Genomic DNA, 18320 nt, shown 5'->3' on the forward strand with positions numbered 1-18320 from the left:
GGTGCTCAGGGAATATGTGTGGAATGAATGATTCAGTGTTTTCCTCCTGAGTTGCTGATTCTTGGCTAGCCAAGGAGCTGTCTTCCTCTTTCAAGGGCTGGTTTTTCTAAGAGGCTAGGGGGCACAGGAAAGAAGATTGATTTGTAAATCAGGTATAATCATTCTATTCAATATCAGAGACGATGTCTTAGTGGTGTGTGTGTGTGTGTGTGTGTGTGTGTGTGTGTGTGTGTGTGTGTGTGTGTGTGTGTGTGCGTGTGCATGCATGTGTGTATATTTGGGGGAATAATATTAGAAGAATATATTTGGGGGAGAAAAATCATTTCCAAACCATAAACTGATTTGACACAGACTTAAAAGAGCAACTGAGAGTATTGTTAGGAGTAGGGCTGGGGCGACTGGCAAAGCATCTGGGATGGTTTGAGTAATGGGGTGGGGGTCCTGGAAACTTGCTCGGATGGGTCCCACCTGTCATTGGTGGTTCGCTGTTGCCCTCTGCTGGCCAAACTGTTGTAGTACCAGGAAACTGCAAATCTCCGGGAGCAACTAGGTTCCCTGTTTCCACCAGGAGGTCTAGGCCCCTTTCCCATCAAAGACGGGAAATGCAGCTAGTGCTGAGGAACAGCAGTGGTAGGAGAATGTAGCAAATTCTCTGCCAGGAGAGACAGGCTCTCATCACTGTGGGGATGAATCTTATGATTCTAATTTTTTATTCCATGCTCTGTTCATTTACTAAGACCTTGCTCTCTCTTTGGCTCTATGCTGGGCACAGTGAGGAGACCCAGATAGGGCTCAGTCACTGACTCTACACCATAGGGTCTTCCATCATGTGTGTGGGGAACGGAAGGAGAAGTACAGAAAATTGTGACTAAGGCCACAATTGAAACCTTGATAAAGGTTGTGTGTATTTAACAGAAAGAGAGATGGTATCTACTTGGGGGCGAGGGAGGTGAGGGGAAGGTGCCATTAAACAGATAGCATTTAAGCTGGGAACCTGAAGGATAGGTGATTTTTTTACTTAAAAAATATCTCTTTTAATATTACTCAGCCATAAAAATGAATGAATTCACAACATTTGCAGCAACATGGGTGGACCTAGAGATTATCATACTAAGCAAGCAAAGACAAATATCACATGATATAACTTATGTGTGGAATCTAAAAAAAATAAAAGATACAAATGAACTTGTTTACAAAACAGAAATAGACTCGCAGACATAGAAAACAAACTTATGGTTACCAAAGGGGATAGTGGGAAGGGGATAAATTAGGAGTTTGGGGTTAAAATACACACACTACCATATATAAAATGAATAGCCCACAGGGACCTGCTGTATAGCACAGGGAACTATACTCAATATCTTGTGGTAACCTATGAAGGAGGAGAATGTAAAAAAAGAATATATATATTTATATATGCGTGTATGGCTGAATCACTTTGCTGTATACCTGAAACTAGCACAACATTGTAAATCAACTGTATTTCAATAAAAATTTTAAAAGATATATCTCTTTTATCATAAAAGTAGAAAGTTTATCATAAAAAATTAAACTTTGGCTAATAAAAGCAACAAATGAAAGTCTCTTGAAATCCCAGCACTCAGATATAATCAGTGTTAACATTTTGATCTACATATTTTGCTGTTGTTACAAAATTGGAAGTACACTGAAGGTACCATTTTGTATCCTCCTCTTTCTCACTCTTTTGGTATGAACATTTTCCCAATGTTACTTTTTTTTTTTTTGAAAATGTGCTGTTTTATGAGGGAGTATTTCAATTTGTACAACTGTGGATAGAATTCTTCAAGCAGCATGAGGCAAAGCATATAGGTTGCACTGCACAAGAATTGTTAATTCTTCACCAATTCATTTCAGAAATAGTTTTTGGACACCTACTACAGTGGTGGCACCATGCTAAGAACTGACTCTCTCTTTGTGATGTTTACAGTATAGGAGAGAAGACTGACATGAATTAGGTAATCACATTGCATCTGGGAGAAGTGCTGTGAAGGAGAGGTGTGAAGTTCTATGAAAGTATATATTAGAAAGAAGAGAGGTAGTCCTGGAGGTCTGGGAAAGCTTTCCAGAGTAAGGAGTAATTGAGCTCAGCACTATAGGAGTTAATTAAGTAAAGAAGATCAAGAAGAACGTGACCGGCAGAGGGAACAGCACGTGCAAAGTCCCTTCAGCAGGAGTGGGCGTCGTTGAGTCCAAGAAACTGAAAGTAGATCAAGGAGAAGGGAGTGCAGAGGTCTGAAATATCATTGAAGAAATAGGTAAGACCTGACCCTACAGAGCCTCTTAGACCAGGTGAAAATTGTCATTTCTTGTAAGAGCTATGGGGAACTGTTGAAGTGTTTGAAGCCAGGGTTGGGAGGTAAAGGACAGACAGATTTGTTTTTATTTATTTTTTTATTTATTTACTTTTGGCTGCATTGGGTCTTGGTTGCTGCGTGAGGGCTTTCTCTAGTTGTGGCGAGCAGGGGCTACCCTTCGTTGCGGTGTGCGGGCTTCTCATTGCGGTGGCTTCTCTTGTTGTGGAGCACGGGCTCTAGGTGTGCGGGCTCCAGTAGTTGCGGCATGTGGGCTCAGTAGTTGTGGCTCGTGGGCTCTAGAACGCAGGCTCAGTAGTTGTGGCACACGGGCTTAGTTGCTCTGCGGCACGTGGGATCTTCCGGGACCAGGGCTCAAACCCGTGTGCCCCGCATTGGCAGGTGGATTCCTAACCACTGTGCCACCAGGGAAGCCCCAGGTTTGTTTTTAAAAAGGTCTACCTCATTGCAGTATGGGATGAGGCTGGGAGGGAAATAAAGTATATGTAGATAAACCAGGTCCAGGTGGCTAGTTGCCCAAGCCCAGTGAGAAGGGGACTGCACGAGTCCAGGCAGGAGATGTGGGAAGACTGGATTAAGATAGTGAAAGTCTAGTCGGAGAGAAGTGGATGGTTTTGAGAGATGTCTGGGTAGTAGAATGTTTAGGACTTGGCATGTGAGGTGAAGAAATAGGATGTGTCCCGAAAGACTCCTAAGTCTCTAGCATACATAACCGGATGGAAGAAGGGTTTTCCTCCAAGATAGGAACACTGGAAGAGGTCAAAGTTTGGAGGGGACAGTCATAGATGTTTGCTTTGTTTCCCAGAGATAACATTTTCAGGAGTGGTATAGATCATCACATCAGCTCCTTCCAGAGATAGCTCTTACCACACTTGCACACCACACTGAAGGGTCCTCTATTTGGGGGTGAGTGGTCCCATGGAGAAAGCAAACACTATGCCTGGATTTGCTGTCTCCATACTTATTTCAGGGCCTTGAACTACTACTTGCTAGATGTAAAGCATTGGGCAAGTCATTTTAAGGGTCTCTGGACCTTAGTTTCTTATCCTTAAAATGAGGGTAATAGCTTTTAGTCCAAAAGATCGTTGGGAGGATTAAACAAAAGCATTGATATTCAAGAGCTTTGTGAATGTCCGTGGACTACACAAACACAATATGTTATTGTTATTCCTACTCCTATATTTGTTCTGAATATTACCGCCAAACTTATATTAATATTAGGAATATAAAATTCAATGTTTTCTCCAAGAGTTCTCTGGGAAAAAAGGCGTGATTGAAGTCTAAATAAATAAATCTACCACCCAGAAGCTAGAGATGGTGGCCCCAAACTATGTCTAAGCCTGTGTGTGTACTTGGATTCAGACTTTTCCGACATGTAAATTATGCAGTCTGTGTCACAGCAGAGCACTCTGTTCCTAAAAAGAATTCTCTCTCTCTTTTTTTTTTCCTGAATCCATCCTCTACCTTTTAAAATAAATCTCATTATGGAGTGCTAACATTTTCAGTAAAACCATTAAACTAAGATCTGAGGATTTTTTAGACTAAAAACAAGTCTGGTTTATTAGGCAGCAGCTTATAACTTGCTGCTAAGTAGATACAATCTATTTAGAGAAATTTATGTAGATATCTGATACAACATTTCAGAATCCTCGCCTCTTTCTGACTAAGACGGAGAATGTTAAACAGATTATCAAGAATTCTTTCCTTCTCTTGGTGGAGTAGAAGTTGAATATTGCAGCATTGTTAGAGCGGATGGAAACCATAGGACCAAGATTTAAACCAGATCTCTTGACCCTACATCACTAACACTACTACCATATTCTAGCTCAGTGACTTTCAATGTGACTTTCTTCAAAGGGTGGTGGGGAGATGTAGAGCTAATACTTGTACAAGCATAAGGGCCGGCATATAATAAGGCATGATCTCATCTTTCCTTCTTTCCTTCTGTTTCTCCCTATTTCTTCCTCCTTCATCTCCCTTTTTCTCTCCTTCACGTCTCTTCCTGTTCCTCTTCCTGTTGATTAAACTTTTAATTTTGTCTCGCCTGTCTTTAGACTACATTGAGGAATGGCACATATTGGGGTTACCCAAGGACACTTAGGTCCCTGACAATGATAATAACAGCTCATGTACAAACCACCGATTGAGAATCATGTCCCTTAATCCTCTCCCCAAACTTAGGAGATGAGTACTGTCTCCATTTCACAGATAAGGAACGTAAGCTACAGACGGGCTCAACAGCCAATCTTACGGAGTTAGTTAGCTGGAAGTTTTCATCCCCAGTTACTCACCCAGCCCAAAGGCCTCCAAAATGATTATGATTGGCACTCCTTTACCACTCAACAGATATTTATTTAGAGCAGGCTGTTTGACAGGAACAGAGTAAATAGCCCCGCAGGCACAGTCACAGCCCTCATGGAACACACACACACACAGACACGACACACACACACATAGCGATGATCCTCAGATGACACTCACTGGCATTGCCCTACCCTCTGTACTTTGGTGTCCATTCTGATTTGTCAGTGTTCATGTGGTACCAGTTACTAAACTTTTAACATATCGTTCCTTCTTACAAACTATGAGAAGTGCTGAAAATGGAAAAGGATCAGAAAGCTTTGAGAAAATGTAATAGGGGGACAAGTTTATATCGGAGTTTAAGAAATCTCCTTTGAGTGAGGCATTTGAACCATGACTTGAACAATGAGTTTCTCAGCCTGCTATGAGATGGTGCTGGGCAGAGGCCAGACCATACAGGGACCTGTAGTCCATGTTATGTAACTTGGATTTGATTCTGAAATCAAAAAGATGTCATTTAATAGAGTGAACAGGGGAGTAACATCATTCCTTTTGTATTTGAAGAATAGCACTCTGGTTACTATGTGAGAATGGATGGGAGCAGGGTGCCCAGTCCTAATTTTTACATTAGATTGACTCTGTGTAGTGGGGGTTCAGATATGAATCAGTCACAAATCATCCTTTTCTGTCTCTTAGGGAAGACAAAACATGCACTGAACCGGTTATCATATAAGTCATGCAGTGCTATATACAAAGGCTGTAGCAGACAGACAGCAAAAGCGTTGAGAGTGAGGAGAATTTCAGACCATGCTCCCTTTCTTTTAACCAGAAGCCATTGCTTCTGGTTCTCTCTGTTCTCTCTGTTGGAGAGATTCTTAACTCTCAGAATTTTCCATGCGTATCCTGAAAGGCTCTCAAATCTGAAGCAAATCAATTCAGTAAACACTTATCCAGTGTCTGCTTTGTCTTTGGCTTGTAAGAATCTCAGTTCACTTGTTTCGCTATGTTTATACCATAAGAAAATGATAGAATGAGCTTGAAATAGTGATGGCTTGGGTGGAGGTCACTGGACCTATATTCAAGTCTCCTTTTTTTTTTTTTCTATTTTGTGGTATGTGGGCCTCTCACTGTTGTGGCCTCTCCCGTTGCGGAGCACAGGCTCCGGACGCGCAGGCTCAGCGGCCATGGCTCACGGGCCCAGCCGCTCCGCGGCATGTGGGATCCTCCTGGACCGGGGCACGAAGCCGTGTCCCCTGCATCGGCAGGCGGACTCTCAACCACTGCGCCACCAGGGAAGCCCCAAGTCTCCATTTTATCTTCAGTCAGCAATGCGACCTTTGGAGATTAGCATAAACTAATGCCTAGTGAGTCATCCAGGTTGAGTTAGAACAAAGATTATTTTTAGTGTGCTTTGAGGAAGATGTGCTCCATGAAGGCTTTCTAGAGAACTGGGAAGACATGGAGGAGCATGAATCAGTTGACTGCCAACATGATACAATCTTGCTATTCCCCTAATGGATCCTGTCAAGGCTAATCACCTCTGAGCTCTGTGGCCGTAAAACCTCTCCCTGTGGACTCCCCTGCTGGCACAGTGGTTAAGAATCCACCTGCCAATGCAGGGGACACAGGTTCGAGCCCTGGTCCGGGAAGATCCCACATGCCGCGGAGCAACTAAGCCCGTGCGCCACAACTACTGAGCCTGCGCGCTAGAGCCCGTGAGACACAACTACTGAGCCCGCATGCCGCAACTACTGAAGCCCGCGTATCTAGAGCCCGTGCTCCGCAACAAGGGAAGCCACCACAATGAGAAGCCCGCGCACCGCAACAAAGAGCAGCCCCGCTCACCGCAACTAGAGAAAGCCTGCGCGCAGCAACCTAGACCAAACACAGCCAAAAAAACCAAAAAATAAAACGAACAAAACAAAACAAATCCTTTCCCTGTGATCCTCCACTTCCCTCCTCCCTTAGTCATGGGGCTGGAATGAGAGAGAAGGGATGGCATTCTTCAGCTTTTCTTTCTTCCGAGGTGATCAAACCTCATTATTTTCTGTGTCAGTAGATATGTTTCAGACAATTCCATTATTTTCAACTTGGAAAGATTATGCAAATAACTTTTGTTCTCTGTGGTTATTTTTTACAGGACAGACCGCTGGAACAATGAGAAGGAGAGGATTTTGCTGGTCACAGACAGGATTCTCTTGATCTGCAAATACGACTTCATCATGCTCAGCTGTGTGCAGTTGCAATGGATTCCCCTGAGTGCTGTCTATGGCATCTGCCTGGGCAACTTTTCCTTCCCTACAATGTCACTGGACAAGTGAGTATGATGTCTTAGACTCAGGAAAGTGGTGCAGTGGGTGTGGGGCAGGCAGGGGAAACAATCACCATGTTCAGTTCAGTGCTGTAAGCTGGGAGAATCCAGGGGAGAACAGTGACGCTGTCGCCGAATTCATCAAACAATCCTTGAGTTTCCACTCTACGTCAGACACCACGGATACAATTTTAAGTACATTTGTACTTTAATATGAGTACCTGACAAGTCAGTGGTTGAATGTAAAGTGGAAAGAGCTGTGGGGACATGGAGGAAGCGGTTTTCACCTAATTCCTGTGGTAGAGATTAGAGAAGCTTTCCTGGAGAAGAGCTTGAGCCAATATTTGACATGGGGTAGGAGTCAGCCGAAGAACAAAAGCTTAAGAATATTCCAAGCAGAAGGAAGAGAGAGCAACCAAAGGAATGAAGGTAGGAAAAAGTTCTGTAGAGTAAACACCATACAGTACCACTCCCATCTGTGAGGTAAGCCTGAATACCCCCCTGTCTCCTAAGAGTGCTGTCACCTGCAAAATACCCAGCGCTTTTAATTAAGGCAGTCTGGTTCTAGACACCTTGGTGCCTTTATTCGTGACATTTTAACCCGTGGCTTCTAGCCCCAAGCAATTGACCATTTCTACCCTTCCTTGCTGTACAATGTTCCTGCAACTTTTTCTACAAAGGTAATGCCTACCACACAGGGTCAACCAGGTCCAAAACATTCCAGGGAGAGGTGCGGCCAAATGCACCAGTGTGGCTTTATAACAGCAACCACTGGAGGGCCTTGTTCTTGGGGTCCTGCTGCCATCCTCACCCCCAGCAGCTGTCACTTGCCTTGGGGAATTGAAATTATTCTACAAAGCTTAATGAACAGAACCCAAGAGGGCTAATAAGACTTCTTGAAAGAAGTCTCTTTGGGATCTTTCCTGGAAGCTTAGTGGAGGAGGGGACATCACCTCTCTTGGAGAGGTTGACAGTTACCAAGAGACCTGGTGAGGTCTATAGAGGAGGGTTGCTGAACTGAGCAAATTCTTGTTATGGTCTCAGGAAGAACTGACTTTCTTCAACATTTTAAATCTAAGCCGGAGGACAGCTGCCTTCCTCTGAACCTCTGAATGTGAACTCTTCCCATGGAACTGTGAGCTCTTTTAGGGCAGGTACCTTTTGTTGTTGTCATTCTTTAAGCACCTGGCTGAAAAATCTTTCTAAAATACTGAAAAAAGTATAGGCCGATCAAGTGATTGGGTTTCCTTACATAAAGCATATCATATCAGAAACCTATTTCTTATTTGCTCTTTTCATGGATGCTAGAAATGATTGATTTAGTTCACTGACTTTTTTGAACTGGTGGATTTTTCAATAATATAGGCACGTGGTAAACATCTATTTAAATATCGCAAAAAATTATTTATTGTCAGGATATCTCTCCTAACCCAGACTTTCAGTTTTCCAGAATTATTTTCAAAGGTGATAGTTAGCAGTTTCGTGTGTTTTATTCTTTTTTTTTTTGAGAAATAATCTGCAAATATATAAGAATAAAAATGTCTTTGTATGTATATATGTGGGTTTACACATATTTGTAATATTGATATACACATACATTTATCACAAATTATTTTACCCAGCGGGTACACATACCATAAAATGTCCTGCCTCAAGCTATCTTACCCAAAAATATACCTTGGAGACTTTATTATGTAATCATGGAAAGATTAACTTCAGTCCTTTTAATAGTGCAGAATATTCCATTTCAAGTCTAATCTATCTATCCAGCCCCTTATTCATGGATATCTATTTTTATCTTTTCTACGACAAACAAAGCTGCTATAAATATCCTTGTCTACAGGACTTTGCGCATATGTGCAAATGTATCTGTAATGTAAATTTCTGCAAGCAGAATTATTAGGTCAAAAGTCATGTGAATTTCAACTGACAGCTACTGTCAAATTGCCTTCTAAACAGGTGATGCCAGTTCATGCTCCCTCAGTGTGTGAGCATCCTTTTTCACACACTCTCACCAATATCCTGTATTATGAAACTCTTTTTCTTTGCCAGGGAAATAAAGAAAAATGTCTTACTGTTGTTCTAATTTCCATCACTAGAATTTGAAGGAAGCTGAGGGCGTTTATCTTAGGTTAGAAAGTAATTTTATTTCTTTTTCTGTGAACTGCCTATTTTTCATCAGAGCCCATATTTTTTCTATTGAGATATTGATTTTTCTCTTACTGATTTGTAAGAGCTCCTTATATATCAAAGAACTTGGTCCTGTTTCTGCCATATATATTGCAAATTTTTTTTCCCGTTTGTCATATCTCTTTTAACTTTATAGTGCTATGTTTTACTGTCTTTGAGTTTTAGGTTGTCAAATGTATCAATCTTTCAAGACTTCTGAGTTTATTTCTTTTTGAGAAAGGTTTTCTCCACACTGAAATTATAAAATATATTTCCACCTTTTCTTCTAAAGTTTTTACAATTTATTTTAAAAAATAGTTAAACTTATGTTTCATCTGGAATTTACCTTAAGTAAGAAAAAAGATAAGTAATCAACTTTATTTTTTTAACCAGATGGCAGGCTAGATTTCTCAACATCATTTATTCAATGCTCTCCTTTATCAATACATATTTTACCATGTGTATTTGTGTTTATTTCTGGATTATCCATTCATCTGTTTACTAGAGTACAAAATGATTTTAATTATTATAACATTTTATTACATTTTAATATCTGGTAGAGTTACTCCCCTCTTATTAATTTTTTACAAGATTTATTTATTTATGCATATTTAGTTTTCCATCAGCTTGCCTAATTTAAAAAAATCCTATTGTTAATAGGATTTTCGAATGTTAAATCAACCTTTCAGTCTTAAAATAAACACATTTAGTCATGGTGTATTATCTTTTCTATACATTGTTGAATTCAGCTTGCTAATGTTTTATTAAAGAGTTTTGTGTCTATGTTCATGAGGATATTAGTGTATTGTTTTCATTCTTTTGTAATGTCTTTGCCAGGTATTTGTGTTATGCTGGCCTCAGAAAACAAGCTGGATAGTGTTCCCTTCTCTTTTATTTTCTAAAAGATTTTGTGTATAACTGGTGTTCTCTCTTCCTTGAATGTTTGATAGAACTTACAAAGGAAATTTTCTGGGCCTGAGATTTCTTTGTGGGATAGTTTTAGATAATAAAGTTAATTTGTTTTATAAATATTGGGTTACTCGTATTTTTTTCTTCTGTGTTAGTTTTCGTAAATTATATTTTTCAAGGAATTTGTAGTTTAAGTTGTTTTATTTGAAAGCATATAGTTGTTAATATTCCATTATTATCCATTTAATGTCTTCTTTCTTAATTTTCATGATCTGCATTCTCTCTCTTTATTTTTTCTGTTGATGAACCTATTGTTTTTTTTTTTTTTTTGGTTTTAACAAGAACATGCTTTTCACTTTGCCAATTTTCACGATTGATTCTATGTAGTTGATTTCTACTATTTCTTTTATTTTTTTCTTTCTTCTACTTACTTTTTGGTTTACTTCTCTTTTTCTTTTTTTAACTTCTTAATGTGGAACCTGAGAGCATTGATTTTAGACCTTTCTTTGTTTCTAACGTGAGCATTTAAATCTATAAATTTCCTTCTACACACTGCTTTCCCTACATCTCACAGATTTGGGTATGTTGTGTTTATACTATCATTCAGTTAGAAAGATTTTCTAATTTTCCTTGTGATTTCTTCTTCGACCCATGGATGCTTTAGAAAGTGTACTGGAAAATTTCCATATATTTTGGGTTTTCCTAGATATTTTAACATTACTGAGTTTTAACTTAGAGGATATACTGTCTTTGACTTTAATCCTTGTAAATGTATTGAGACATTTTTATTGACGCAACTATATAGTACATCTTTCTGGATGTATCGTGTGCATGTGAAAAGAATTTTGTGTTTAGTTTTCTATAGATATCAATTAATTCATTGAGTTTGATAATGTTGTTTAGATTATGGGTTTACTGATTTTTGTCTAGTATTTTTTTTTTATTGGTTACTGAGAGGGGAATGTTTAAATCTGCTATTATTGTGGGATTTTCTCTTGTCTCTTTAATTTTATTATTTTTTGCTTCATGTATTTTGAGAGTCTATGTTAGATGCACACACATTCATGATTGGTATGCCGTTTTGATGAATTGAGCCTTTTTTCATTATGAAATGTTGCTTTTTATCTCTGGCAATACTCTGTCTAGAAATCTATTTTGTATCTCATATTATTATAGGCACTCTATCATTTTTATGCTTATTTTTACATAGTATATATATTTTCATCCATTTACTATCTCTCTTTGTATTCAAAGTGCATTTCTTGTAGAGATCACATAATTGGGTCATACTTTTAATCTGTTCTGATCATCTCTGCCTTTTAATTAGAGTGTTTAGTTCCTTTTGTAATTTAGTAATTTTGATATGATTGAAGTTAAGGATACCTATTACTTGTTTTCTCTTTCCCCCTTCTACTTTTTATTTCTTTGTACTTTTTTCAACCTTCTTTGTAAGTATATAAATATTCTTCAAATTATATATATAATTACATATATATAATTCTTCATAATTATATATTGGGTTGGCCAGAAAGTTCGTTCGGGGTTTTCCATAAGATCTTACAGAAAACCTGAACAAATTTTTTGGCCAACCCAATACAATATATATAAGCTTTTTAGCTATAACATTTTACATAATTTTGTAGTTGCTTTAGGCAGGTTTTCTCAACCTCAGCACTATTTACACTTTGATCAGGATCATTCTTTGGCGTGGGAATCTGTTCTGAGCACTGTTGGATGTTTAGCAGCAACACTGGCCTCTACCCACTGGGTGCTAATAGCACCGTGCCTCTGTGTTATGACAATGGAAAATATCCCCAGACATTGCCAAACGTGCCCTGGGGGTAAAATCACTCTGAATTGAGAACCACTGTTCTAGAAATTATAATATAAATACTTTTCACCATGCACTTAGAGTTAATATTATAACACTACACTTAATATTATAACACTACACTTAAAACATAGAAACCTTGTAAATCCATTGTTCTAAGAATGTAAATGTTGGAAATGGCATGATAAAGTCAGTGTAGTCACAGGAGGTAACAAGAATGAGGCTTTGAAGGAAGAAGTTTATTACACTCACAAGTCCCAGAAAGGGAGTCACCATATGCCATGTAGGGCCATAAGGGAAGACACAGTGTCCATCAAGAAGCAGAGGGGCAGGAGCTGGGGGACAACTTAGGCCATGATCTTTTTTAGAGTTTCCACAGGAAAGGCAAGGCAGGGCAGGGTAAACAGTTTATGATTGGCCAGTATGAATAATTTTGATAGACTTTAAACTGCAGGTGGTTCCTGGTTGCCTGGTACCTGGTTCTTAGCTAAGGCAAAAGAATATTGCCTTATGGGAAATATGGGCCAGATAGAGGAGGTATGCCTCTGGATTATTTAATTTGCATATCAAAATCCATGTGTTGGGCATTTTGCTATCTCTAAGAGTTGGCTACCCCTAAGAGGGGCAGTCTCTTCCCTGCCAGAAAGATGTCAGAACATTATAATACACAGAAAATTAAAATATATGTATACAATATACATATAGCTCCATTTATATCCCCTCCTCACTGCCTTTTACATTGCAGTTGTCATGCATATTACTTCCATGTGCATTTTAAACCCCACAAGATAACATTATAAACTTTGCTTTAAGAAATCATATGTATTTCAAAGAAATTAGAAAATAAAGTTATCTTTTATATGCACATGTTTTCATTTCTGATGCTCTTCGTTTGTTCCAGAAGATTCAAGTTTCTCTTTGAGGTCATATTCCTTACACATGAAAAATTACTTTTTAGCATTCCTTGTAGTGTAATCTACTATGATAAAATTTCTTATTTTTTATTTTGGGGGAGGTCTTTATTTAGCCTTTATTCTTAAAGAATATTTCCTCTAGTTAGAGAATTCCGACTTGACATTTTTTTCTTTCAGCATTCGCAAGATGTTGTTCCACTGTTTTCTGGCCTCCATAATTTCTGGACAGAAGTCCACAGTCATTTGACCTGCTATTCCTCTGTGTATTCTCTAGCTGCTTTCAAATGTTACCTTTATCTTAGTTTTCAGAAGTTTGACTATAATGTGCCTACTCCCTTGAGTTCTGCTATTAATTTCTAGTTTTAATATTATACTGTGTTTAGAAAATGTCTTCTCTACTATTTCTACTCCTTGGGCTTTACTGAATATTTTTACATTTCAATTGTTAATTTATATCAACATTTCATAAATACTTGAATGTGCAGTCTCTGCTTTCTTTGCATAGAATTCGATAAATGGTACTTAGATCCATTATCATTATGTTCTTTGTGTCTTGTTTGTCTTTGCCTATTATTCATTAATTAAGTTTTTTTGGCTACTTGATCTACTCATAGACTGAGAGAGGAGAATTAAATTTTCCTTAACCATTATGCTTTTTTTTTTTTTAACTTTGTGACTTAACATTATGAATGTTCGTATTGTCTTGTTTGATGTAGGAACATTTATAGATGTGGAATCCTTATTTTAGATTATAATCTTTTTCATTATAAAGTTTATCTCCTTTAATGTCTTCCTTGCTTTTGGTCTTGTCTGCTGAATATTGCAAACCTTATGTCCTTTTTATTTGAATTTTCTTCATATATTTCTGCCTGTTTTTTACTGTAAACTTTTGGGGTTTCTTTATTTTTTGATGTGTTCTTGTATGCAGCATATGATTGAATTTTACTTTGTGATCCAACCTGAGGGTCTTTTCTTTTAATTGGTAAGATTAACCTGTTTATACATATTAATGTGACAGTTACAGTCTTAGTTCTGCCATCTTGATTTTTGTATTATTGCATTTTTCTAAATATATTACCGTATTTTCTATATTTCCTTTGTTTTCCATTGAGCATATTTTTCTTTAATCAAGAAAGTTTAGAGTCTTTTTCTACTAATGACTATAAGTGTAATTTATAGTAATCTTAATTCTATCTTTTTTGAATATTATCTATTTACTTCCTAAGATAAACTCATTAACATTAACAACCCACTTTTTCCTCTTCTTTTTATACTTCTCTATCATTCATTTTTTAAAGTTGCTTATAATTATTATTATTAGTTATATCATGGTTATTTATTTAAAGAATATGCTTCCACTTGATATGCCATCTTCAGCAGTGTATATTAAAGCTCCATGGTGAGACATAAGAAATCTTCATATTCATACTATTCTCACATTCTCTCATCCTTCACCTCCCTTCTTTCATTAGTTTTACCAGACAAATTTCATTTTTTATGGCTTGTTTTATTTGATTTCCCATGAGGCACCCAGTTATTACCATAGAGAGTTGGTGTATTTCTGGGCCTCCTAATTAACTTGTGTGGCTTTATTCAGATTTTCATCCTGGGTTAGAGTAAGAAAGCGTGTCCCAGCAGCTAGCATGCTGTTAAAAATTAAAATGCTTATTCTGGGCCCCCCCAGGTGTAGAAACATGGTGTGATGAAAGGATGGTTTTTAAAGTTCTGCTCAGTTTTTTTTAGCAAACCTCCATAGTAGAGTTCTGAACAGAGGATAGAGTCTTGGATTTCAGTCCTAATTTTACAACTGTTAACTTTGTTTCCTCATCTTTCAAAAGGTCGTTCATACTGTCATTCTGTTTCATTAATAGTCTTATTGTACATATCTAATGAGATAATTTGAAAGCGCTTTGTAATATGCCTTATAGATATCAGGTGTTAACAAGTTCTGATTTTTCTCCCAGATGAAAGCTTTTCTTAACATGGAACTAAGTAGATTAATTTGATTTTTATCTTTATTTCCAAGTCAGTTAGCCCTTCTTGGTTGGGCATTAAGTCACCATTATAAGTCAGAGTTCATCAGGCAGGGAAAAGAGGAAGAGGCAAGGGAAAATCACCTGCTAAATAATCATAAACTGAATCCAGAGGAAAGCCTGAATAGAGTGAGCACATTCCCTTGTTATAAGAAAATGCAGTGACTTAACATTAGCACCTGCTGGCTGCAGAAGGCAATGCTGACACTGTTTACCAAGAGCTCTTACCTCCCTCGTGCCATTTGACCTTCAACAGCAAGAATAAATAGCATGGACTGACTGCATTTTAGAGATGAAAGAAGTGAGACCAAGAGGGGTCCAGGGATTCATTGCACCATCAGCTATTTAGTATTAGAGTTGGGCTTCAAAATCAATTCTTCTAACTTCCTGTCCAGTGTTCTTTTCCTTTAATAAATAATATTTTATCTCCTTTTCTTCTCCCTCCCCTCCCCTCTCCTCCCCTCCCCTCCTTGTCCCTTCCTTTCCCTTCCCTCTCCTCTTTCTCTGTCTATGATCTTGATTCTGTGTTTTCATCCTCTGTCCTCTCGTTTCCTCCTCTCTGTCTCTCTGGGTGAAGATAACCTCTCCTGGTAATGTAGCTTCTGCTTCTCTTAAGAAGCTGTGAAGAGGTCTATTGGAACTTAGCAGAACCTGGGCCCGTGTATCCCACGTATCGGTACTTACAAAACAGAGCTGTTCTGTTTTATTCACTGATTTGCCTTTGGCTTAATATGAAGTGAGAGTGTGATGGGAAGAGACACCTACAGGCTATGGATCATTTATCTGTGAGATGAAGGAAGATTCTCTTTGGGTTAGAACATTCACCAGACACAAAACCAGGAAATGGTAAAAGGTCTGGTTGATCTTACAGAGTAACTAGCTTAATTAGTTGGTAGTACATAGCCTTTATTGTTCCTTATCTGAGATGAGAACCCTATATCTTATTTCTATCATAATTGGATTCATTCCCAGATTTTAATTAAAATTTAATTTTTGTAATCCTGTTGAGTCTATAACCTCCCAGAAAAGGAGGAGGGAGAGGAAGACTCCGTTTCTATGAGATTAACCATTAGGTTAAAGCTATGACCAATTTTAGCCACAGCAATTTTCCTACTGCTTGAATTTAGACAATTCATTTTAATTCCTGGGCTCTCAATTTCCGATCTATAAAATGTCAATAATAAAAATCCCTGTCAGGCCTAACTCATAGGTCATTATAGATTTAAATAAAGGATATAAAAGTGTTTTGTAAATTGTAAGGTGTTAAAATAATTGTTACTTAAAGAGTTCTAAAAATCCATATTTACTTGCTAACTCTCCCATTTTTAAAAATATGCCCACAAGAGATAATGATGAGGAAACTGAGTGGTCAAGTGACTTGTATGTAATCAAACAGATAACATGATGGTGGGGTCTCGAACATGAGATCCTCTGATTTCAACTCCTCCCTTTGTCATGCACCTAGTTCCTACTGGTCCTCAAATGCATTGTAATTTTTGAGGATAAATGGGCCCCATTTCATGACCTCTGTTCCTATCTGAAGTCTGTAATCAGGAGGTAGAGGATAAGTAGTTTAGAGCTTAGAGAGCAGGTTCTGAAGTCAGGCTGCCTGGGAGCCAATCCTAGATCTGCTTCTGGGTGACCTAGAGCAAGTCACACAACAATCTGTGCCTCAGTCTCTTCACCTGGAAACTGGAGAGGGTAATAGTATCTATCTCAGTCCATGTTGAAGATTAAATGAGATAATACATATAAAATATTTAGAAAAATATCTGGTATGTAATAAGCACTTGAAGGATGTAAGCTTCTATAATAGGTTTGGGAGAAAGACACTGATTGAGGATTCAGGGATCTGGGTCCTGATCTACTTTCTTAATCAGGAAAGTCTCCTCCCCTGGCTGAATTTCAGTTTCCTCACTTATAAAATCTCTGAATTTTTTTTATGAAGTATAATGTCTGGGACGCCCTCCTCTTTCATGTCTTCCTCATGCTGATACTAAGTCAACAGGGGGCAACTCCTAGCATTTACAATGTTGTATTAGTTTCAGGTGTACAGCAAAGTGATTCAGGCATTCATATATATATATATATATATATATATATATATATATATGCATGCACACATGTACACACACACATATGTATTCTTTTCCAGATTCTTTTCCCTTATAGGTTATTACAAAATACTGAATATAGTTCCCTATGCTATACAGTAGGTCCTTGTTGCTTACCTATTTATGCATAGTAGTGTGTATACGTTAATTCCAAATTCCTAATTTATCCCTAAATCTCTAAATTTTTTTTCCTTTTTTAATTTTTTTTTTTTTTTGGTCTTGAAATCCTGTGCTTTTGTGGTACTCTATTTATGTAGCAATTTCCCCAAGTCATTCATCTTAGAGGGCTGAATGATTTTACCTAATCAATTACTCCTGTGAAAAAGGTCTAAGATTTTCTGCGGGAAAATATTGTTGCTGTCACATTGATATGCCAACAAAAGCTGAGTGGGAAGGTCAGGCCTAGAAATGCCTTCCTGCAAGAGTAGGCATTACACATTTATCTCTCCATGCCGTTGAAAATTTGCATTCTGCAAAATATAAGGGATAGAATGCTGCAGGAGAGAGGCTCGGAAGTTGCTTGAGGTGGTCACCCCTCATCCTGTCCGTAGAGACGCTGGTGAAAGCAGAGGCTAGGAGCTGTCCCTGTTGACTTAGTATCAGCAGGAGGAAGGCATGAGAGAGGAGGGCATCCCAGACAGTAACCCATCACCTCAACCTTGCTCCCTGAGATCCAAAGGCCAACGAGCTGCTCCGTGCCCCGAGAGTTCTAATTTGGGCATACGTTTGTCAGATGAGAGCTTCAAAGGGGCCTCTCCTCTGCTCTGGGTGAAACCAGCTCATGGCCCAGGCTGATTCTGCTGGCTTCGTGTCTGTCAGTGCGTCCTAATCACTGTTATAAAGCGTGGTTCTGCGGAACGCCTTGTAAAATATTTTCCTATTGCTCCAGCAACATCTCCTGTCTAGACAATCTAATTATGAGCATGGAGCAAACAGCTGAAGTGTTTGCCACCCCCAAGGGTTGCCTAACTCCAGGAGTGGTGGTGGAAGGACAGGGGAGGAGGTGTGGATAGCATTGGTTACTTCTTGTTGACCAGAAAATTGAGTGCTCCAAAGGAATCCAACTAACTTTTAATTAGAAAAGAAATGATCTGGTGGAAGCCGGCATTTTGTTGTTTTTCCAAACTCCCTGGAGGATTAAAGGTAGCAGTTCATTTCCCTCCAATCACATCTTTTTCTTGGCTTCAAAAGTGGTTTGTGGTCTCTTTGCTTAAAAAAAGAAAAAAAAAAAAAGCCACTGACTTAGTCATCTGCCCTCCCAGCAGCGTTCTGAAAATAAAAAGCGCTCCCTACATGTCTGTTCTTTCAAAGTAGTAACTCGATTACATTCACTGAGTCCTTCCTGAGCTCTGGCCATGTAGCAGGCATGATGATGACAAGGTGATGAGACCTGGATTCTGTCCCC

General features: G+C 38.5%; 1 protein-coding gene across 1 annotated transcript in view; it reads left to right on the forward strand.

Moving 5' to 3' along the window:
• TPRG1 (tumor protein p63 regulated 1) overlaps nt 1-18320 on the forward strand; it is a 144868-nt gene that overhangs the window by 64777 nt on the left and 61771 nt on the right. The window contains exon 4 of the mRNA XM_004278486.1: nt 6775-6951. Within this exon, the coding sequence (XP_004278534.1) occupies nt 6775-6951 (177 nt within the window). The remainder of the gene's footprint in view (nt 1-6774; nt 6952-18320) is intronic.

Source organism: Orcinus orca, chromosome 5, assembly GCF_937001465.1.
Source record: "Orcinus orca chromosome 5, mOrcOrc1.1, whole genome shotgun sequence".
Taxonomy (NCBI): Eukaryota; Metazoa; Chordata; class Mammalia; order Artiodactyla; family Delphinidae; genus Orcinus; species Orcinus orca.